Below are 8,085 nucleotides of genomic sequence, written 5' to 3'. Positions count from 1 at the left end.
TCCCTAGACCTCCTCTTACTGTTAATGTATTAGTCCTTTGGGATAAGACTGCCACAGTGCGCGTCCTCCATTACAACGCTTCCTGTCAGGAGCCTGCTCCAGGGCTCTGCATGGGCTGCATCTTCCTTCAGGGCATATTCACCTGTTGTAGAATGGGGTCCTCAGCAGATTGTGGTGTAGGTACTTGCTGCATCGTGGCCCTCCATGGGGAACAGTCACTCTCCTTCGTGACGGTCTTCACATATTTCAGAGGAATTCATTCCAGTCTCTGGAGCAACTCTTTCCTGCAGCTTACAGGGTTGTTTCTGCTACATTTTTTCCTCGCTGCTGTCTGTCACACAGAGAGTGCAGTATTTTCTGTGAGGCAGCAGCAGCTTGACTAAGAGGCTCAGCCATGTCCTGCAGTGGATCTGTGTTTGAGCCAGCAGTGTCTGGCACAGAACAGCTCCTGGTCTGTTCTCACAGTCTCCCCTACAGCCCTGGACTGTCAGAACCTTGCTAAAACCTCAATGCATGGCCCTTCTGTCCATCCAGCACACTTGTTGGCATCCTGGGCCCTCTTAGGGACTTCATGCATCCCCTGCTTACTGGTTGGTCCAGCTCAGTGTTAAACATGTGGCACTCACACCCTTATCCCACAGGCGTCCCAGACACACAGGTCCACCTGATGCTAAGACCCCTTGCCCCAGCAGCTCACCAGCTAGTCGTGCCTAAAGTTCGCCAGTCACATATGCTACCCCCATGGACAACTGAATTTGGGGAAGATGCAGACACTTACTCCCCAGCAGCCGGCAGCAGGCACACGGGTTGTGATCTCCTGCTCTGTCATTGCAGCTCCCCCTTCATCTGTGCATGCATCCTGTCACATGCTTATGTAGCTCTACACATGCCCTCACTGCTCCCACCCCACTGTTCAGATTCTCAACTGGTTTATGATCATATCAGTTGCAAAGTCATAGAATCACAGAATGTCAGGGGTTGGAAGGGACCTCTGAAGATTATCTTAGTCCAGCCTCCCTGCCAGAGCAGGATCACCTACAGTAGGTCACGCAGGAACGCGTCCAGGCGGGTTTTGGAAGTCTCCAGAGACACAAACTCCACAACCTCTCTGGGCACCCTGTTCCAGTGCTCTGGCACCCTGAAAGTAAAAAAAGTATTTCCTTATGGTCAAGTTGAACCTCCTGTTTTCCTGGTTTGTGACCATTACCCTTTGTACTGTCACTGGGCACCACTGAGGAGAGTCTGGCCCCATCCTCCTGACACTCACCCTTTAGATGTTTATAAGCATTGATGAGATTTCCTCTTCAGCCTCATCTAGGGTAAACAGACCCAGCTCTCCCAGCCTTTCCTCACATGATAGATAAATCCAGGTTTATCTTCCTGGAAGGGACACCTGCAGTTTCTTGATCACGAATTGGTGTGATTGGTGAGGTCTTTTCTTGTCATTGTCTCACATTTGTTTTATTAGATCTCTGTCCTTATGTGAGGTTTTTTTTCTGACTTCTTTTTTTTCCTCAAGATAAGCTTGCTGGAAAAACTTTATTACGCTGTCACGTGCCTTCAGTTGGGGTGTATCACCAGGTTTACTTTTCTTCACTGTCTCCCATGCTGGACATATTTGTGTCCCTGTATGTTCTTGTTTATGACTTTGTTATTTCTTTATTGTCCATTTTTGCATTGAAAATAGCCTTTGATCAGATGATCTTAAAGAAGCAGACTTTCTCATTCCACATAGCCTTACACTTGCAAACTATCAATTTGCCTTTAGCTGGACATTAAAATTGTTGTGTAGAGTTACCAGTTGCAAATGTGTAAAACAGTTTTTCTGTTTTAAACTCCTTGCAGGTGAAATGAAACTATCAGAGATTAATTTACTGGCAGGAAAAAGCAGAATTCTGAAAAAAGAATCAACTTCTAGAGAAATACAGAAGACACTGCCCAAATGCGTTAAGCGACAGTCCAAACAAAATAGTTGTCTGGATCAAAGCACTAGTGAGCTTTCACCAAGGAAGAAAGCTAAGCTGAGCACTAATGAGGCTGTGTTCGAGGATTCAGAAAGTAGCCTGCAGCCAGACAGTTGTTTAACTGAGCTGAAACAATTTGAAGGATCAGTTCCGGAATCATTTCCCTTGTCAGATTCTGCAACATCAGTATCAAACTTTCTGAAAGGGACCAAGCCAATCCAGGCCTTGCTTGCCAAGAATACTGGGAACAAAGTGACCTTAACAAATCAACTGTCACCTACCCCTGGCATAAATGTATCTATGTCTGAAAAGCCAGTTTTATTACCTTTGGAATCATCACTCATAAAACCAGCATTGCCCTGCCAGAGCAGTTCAAAAACTCCTTTACAAATGGTATACAAAATGCCAAATGGCCACTGTGTACCAATAGACCTTCACAACAGTACTGTGAAAATTCAAGTGCAACCTGCTGTTGACCCGAAAACTGGAGAAAAAGTCATGCAGCAAGTTCTTATTTTACCTAAAAATTTTTTTAATCAACAGAAGGAAGGTAAAAGTGTGTCCAAGGACATTCAGTCACTACAACAAAAATCATCTGAGCTTCACTGTATGACTTTACCAGAAGTATCAAATGTCAGTGTTTCTGTAACATCTGTTGTGGTAACAGGCCCTGCAAATGCTACCACTCAGTCACCTACTACAATTTTTGACAAGAATATTACCCACTTGTCACAAGTGACTGGTCTCATGAATACTACACAACCATTGCCTGCTGTAACTGCAGCCTGTAAGTTATCATCAGCAATTAAGGTGAGCCAAACTGAAACTGACAAAATCAAGACTACAGTTTCAACTGCCACATTCCCTGTGTCTTTGACTACATCTACGCTTTCCACAGCTAGCCAGTCTGTGATATCAGCAACAGCATTAAGTGGGTCTACAAACACTGCTTCTGCCTGTCATAGTCTTACAGCAGAGCAGACAACTGACTCCTTTGAAACCAGGCAAGAGCTGAAGACAGTGTGTGTAAGAGAATCACAGTCTATTTTGGTCACAACACGAGGTGGAAACACGGGAATTGTTAAAGTGCGAGCAAACCCAGACCAGATTTTACCTAGTAGTTTATCTTCTAGTTCAGTTTTCAGTTACACACCTCAACTTCAGGCCTTCCTCGTGCCAAAAACAACAGCATTATCGTGCTCTACTCTTCCGTCTGTAGCAACAGCCACATCTGGTTTCCTGCATATTGGACAATCGTCTCTTTCTGGATTTGCCCCCTCAACACCTTCTGTTAACGTCCCAGCTTTCCCAGCTGATTTTACCCGGGCAACGGAGGAAAATACCAAATTCACATTACAGCCGCCTGCTGTTGGGGGCGTTTTGGGTCAAGTGATGGAGGAATCCTGCTGTGTGTCTTCTCCTTCTTTATCCTCCGTTTCATTAGCTAGTAATCTGCCATCAACAATTCCAAACAGTTCTGTTAGTGTGACTAGTCTTGGACAAAAGAACACTGTCATAACTCCAAATCCTTCTGTGCAGCAGCAAGCTGATCTCAAAACTAAAACAAATACTGTTCTACACTCTGAGTCTAATTCAGCAACAAATGGAGATTTAATCAGTGGTACTCCAGTCCAGAAACTTACGTTAGTCACAAATCCACCTATTTTATCGCCCTGTGGGGCATCAGGAGTCAGTATTTTACCTTCTCTGCCATCCACCAGTATTAATGCTCCAAAGTTGATTTTCATTAACACACAAATTGCCAATGGCCTGTCAACCACCAACGTGGTTGCAGAGTCGTTGAAGCACAACCTTCCTTCTTCCCTAAACAAAACCTTTGTCAGTGCCACAGAGCAACCACAGCTGGTTCTAATCCCGTCTACAGTAGGAACACCAATAAGAATTAATTCATCGCCAACTATTGCTCAAGTAAAAGATGTGAAAATTGGACTAAATATAGGTCAAACCATTGTAAATAATAAAGGCAATGCACAGCAGACTCCACCAGTTAATATATTGCACTCTGCCATTTCTATGGGAGAAGACAAAAAGAGCGTGGGCTTGGCGCTGTCTTTGTCAGGTAGTAGTGCTTTGGTTCCTGTGCCAGGTTTTGTGAGTCAAAGTAGTGTGTCAGTTCATCAGTCTGTATGTGTTGAAACAAAAGCTGAAAATGCCCTTACTGTAACAACAGCAAAAGCGTGTGGAGAATCTGTTTCAGTAACATCAAGTGTGACTTCTTCTGGGACATGTCCCACTGTGTTGATTGGTGGAAATGATCCCTCAGGAACAAGGCCGGTTCTGGGTAATCAACTGTGTACATCAAATATTGGAAATCCTGTGGGTATATCAACTGTGAAAACAGGACATCTTGCTTCATCTGTGCTGATTTCAGCAACGCAACCGACACTATCTCCTCGGAACTTGGCACCTGCTTTCCAGTTTCCAGTCATTAGCTTGCCTGGATCCGCAGCCACCCCTCACAAATTGTTACATACAGTTCCTCAGTTGGCAGCAATTCCAACTCCTTCTCCAGTACCAAAAAGCCAGTTGCCCACAATCCTTCAGTTTCAGTCACCAGGAGTTGCAGCTGCTATGCCAAGTAACGCAGGTGTTCTCAAACCTCAGAGTGTGTTGCCCCCTCCATCACCAAATGCAGGTAAAGTCATTAGTTTTCCCAGTTTTTCTTCCCTACAGTGCCAGCAGGTGCCTCCTAGGACAGAGATAAGTCATGCTTACACTTGTGCTTCTGCTGTTGCAATGTCTGCAGCTTCACCAGCTGTAACAAGAAAGTCAGGAGGTCAGCTGAATGAACCTTGCATTCAACAGAAAATAGTTATTAACACCTGTATGCCTTTGGCACCTGGAACTCAGATAGTGATTAATGGTACTCGTTTTGTTGTTCCACCGCAAGGCCTTGGAGCTGGCAGCCATGTGCTTCTTCTCTCTTGCAGTACAAAACAGACTCCTCTTTTAACTATTAACAGTGGTCAGGAGGCTCGAGGTGTACCAATTGTTAATCAAATAACCTCGAAGGTCATGATAGCTCCAAGTAATTCATTAAGTTATCAAATACCAAAACATCCTTTGAAAAGCTCTACAAAAATTGTGAACTCTTTTGGGTCTGCAGATGCTCTACCCATCGTACATGCAACACCTCATGTATTTAATACTCCAGTCAGCTCATCCACTCCAGTATCGGCAGCAACGCTGTCTGTATCTTCAGTGATAAAATCTCCTGTTAATGTTGTTGGTACATCTGTGGTTTCTGCTGTTCAACCTCCGAACTTTCATTTACCACGCAACACTTCAGCGTTTCACTTAGACACTTCTATTAAAAAACTGTTGGTCAGTCCAGAGGGAGCCATTTTGAATGCTATAAATACTCCAGCACCAAAAGTTTCTTCCCTGTCTTCATCACTGCCTCCTGTTGCTGTGTCCACAAGCAGAAATCCTGCCACTGTCCTTCCAGCATCTCAGACGCCTTGCCTTGGTAAATCTGACAAAGCTGCATCCTGAATTTACTGCAAATGAGCCACTTTGAAATTCTGGGGCATTCTTCTGACTTCGGAACTTGTACCTATCGAATAATTTTTACGTTGTTTGAAACAGTTGATTTACTCAAAGTTAATTAAGATTACAATTCTTTCCTGTTTACCTTTAGGGCTTAGGAGGACTGATACTTAGTTTGTCAGAAGTTTTGGGAGAGTTCTTTAGTAAAAAGGTCAGAAATGACCAATGAGTTCATTAAACGTTTTAGTTTGGGGAAATCTTGCCTTTTGCACATGTTTCATCTTACAGTATGGACTGTTTGCCAGTGTGTTTATGACAGTATATATCTCCTTTTTGTTTGTCAATATTTTTGATTTGTTTCTGTAAAAAAATATATTTATGTGTTGTAAAAATGCAGTCTATGGTATAGAATTGTACTTATTCATTAATTCCTAACAATCTGTACTAAACTGTATGTACAAAGAACTATGCTGTCTTATTTATGTTTTGTTTACATAATGTATAGTTTTTTAAGTATTTTAGTAACTTTGGACCAGTGTACTGTTGAGCAACAATGCAGAAGAATCTGCATATAATAAATCAAGTTGCTGTACTTCTTCGTGTTGGCAATAGTTGAAAAACGTGTATCTGTCACACATGGCAGAATACATCTTCCTATTTAATGTAAATGCATCTCAGCTTTTGGAATACAGTAGAATGAAATTATTTAATCTCTCCTGATTGTTTTTGTGGCTTACATTTCACATAATTTGATAGAATTTGGAAGGAAGGCCGTCTTGTCAATCTTCTTGATGCAGGGAGGGACGACGCATACTTTATCCATTCGTAATAGATGTTTGGCTGTGTTACCTAAAATCCCCAGTGAAGTATTAAGGCTAAAAATGGTTTCACAGACACCAGTCTGTAGACACACTGGTTGCTATTCAGAACTACCATGTTCTGCCATAAAGCTCATGGATCTGTCGAACCGCTGATTATGCTCTTTTATTACAGCCTTGTATGCGTTTCCATGTGTCTGGTAACTGTCACATGGTCAGTGTTTAACCTTCTGTCTTGCCATAACAAGCAGCCCATTTTTTTTCAGCAGTCATACTTTCTAGATCTGTATGTTTTTATTTAGTTTTAATTGGTCTGTTTGGAAAGATAGTGCTAAAAGATCACACAGTATTAAAGGATGCCTTATTAGTGCTTTGAGGAGGAATAATTCACATTACATAAACCTTCTCTTCTTATGTAGTATTCAATATGTGTTCGGTGTTTGTTGGCTTAGGTTCAGCTTTCAATCTGTTAAAACCCTTGGGTTATTTTCTGCAAATCGGTTTTGTTCACAGCTGCCTGCTGCAGTGTTCATGGAAATAGAGAAGTTTTTTTGTTTCTTTTGAGTGTGTAAAGAATGTAAAGCATGTAAAGAAAGGGTGCCCATCTAGCAGCTCTTATTTTATGGAAGATAAGTATTTTAGAAGTGGTATTTTAAAATCCGAAGTCATAGTCTCTGTTGCATGAAAGATCCTGGCTTATGCTGAACTGTATTAGTATGTGTGGAGTTTGTTGTGTTTTGGGTTGTTTTTTTTTTAGAAACCAAAAGAGAAGATTTCAGAAGAATTTATGAGTGTTAGTTGCCTTTTTTAATACCTATGACTTTAAAGGGGGATAAAAGCTTATGTGTCTGTGTTTAGCAGCATTAGACTGATTTTCATCAAGACAGAGTGTGTAGCTTTTTGTTGTGGTTTTTTTTTAGAAATTAAAACACAATTTCAGGAGAATTTATGAATGTTAGTTGCCTTTTTTAATACCTATGAATTTAAAGGGGGATAAAAGCGTATGTATCTGTGTGTAGCGGCATTCTTAGACTGATTTTCATCCAGATAGAGCATGTGTTTTTTGTTGTGGAGGGTTTTTTTTAAAAAATTGGAAGAGATGATTTCAGGAGAATTTATGAATGTTAGTCGCCTTTTTTAATAGCTGTGACTTCAAAGGGGGATAAAAGGTTATGTACCTGTGTTTAGCAGTATTAGACTGATTTTCATCACGACAGTGTGTAGCTTTTTGTTGTGGATTTTTTAGAAATTAAAACAAGATTTCAGAAGAATTTCTGAATGTTGGTTGCCTTTTTTAATAGCTATGACTTTAAAGGGGGATAAATGCTTATGTATCTGTGTTTAGCAGCATTTTTAGACTGATTTTCATCCAGAAAAAGTGTGAGGTTTTGCTCCTCCCCTTGTTGAGTTTTCTCCTTCCTTCCCCATTTGCTATACACACTTTGGCAGGTTGGATTTTGGGTTGAAGAATAAGACCACAGCTTGCTTTCTCTGTTTTGGCTGCCCTTCATACTATTCTGAAAAGTAATCTGGTAACTAGTTAACTAGAGTTCTGGGAAAGTGGGCGCAAGAAGGGCTTGTGCCTTCCCTACCTACCTTCCCTTTCTCCACTAAATAAAAAATTTTAATTGAGAACTTGCCTCTTTCTGGATCAACATTCTCCATCTTATTTCAGGGCTGGGAAAGATGGAAACTGTCAATGCTGAGGTGAGAGAAGGTTTGTTTTTATTTTAGAAAAAACTATCTGGCACACGACTACTCGTTGAAGGTGTTACGTAATCAATTTTTAAGAC

General features: G+C 41.5%; 1 protein-coding gene across 1 annotated transcript; it reads left to right on the top strand.

Moving 5' to 3' along the window:
- Positions 1-1,845: 1,845 nt before the first annotated feature.
- Positions 1,846-6,050, top strand: KIAA2026 (KIAA2026 ortholog; the record flags this gene model as incomplete). Its single annotated transcript, XM_009874705.1, has 1 exon — positions 1,846-6,050. A coding segment is annotated over one exon (3,635 nt), but the record flags the coding sequence as incomplete, so codon positions are not given.
- Between the last annotated feature and the right edge of the window lie 2,035 nt (positions 6,051-8,085).

This window comes from Apaloderma vittatum, unplaced genomic scaffold, assembly GCF_000703405.1.
Source record: "Apaloderma vittatum isolate BGI_N311 unplaced genomic scaffold, ASM70340v1 scaffold9878, whole genome shotgun sequence".
Lineage (NCBI taxonomy): Eukaryota > Metazoa > Chordata > Aves > Trogoniformes > Trogonidae > Apaloderma > Apaloderma vittatum.
This window is presented reverse-complemented; position numbering and strand designations above follow the sequence as displayed.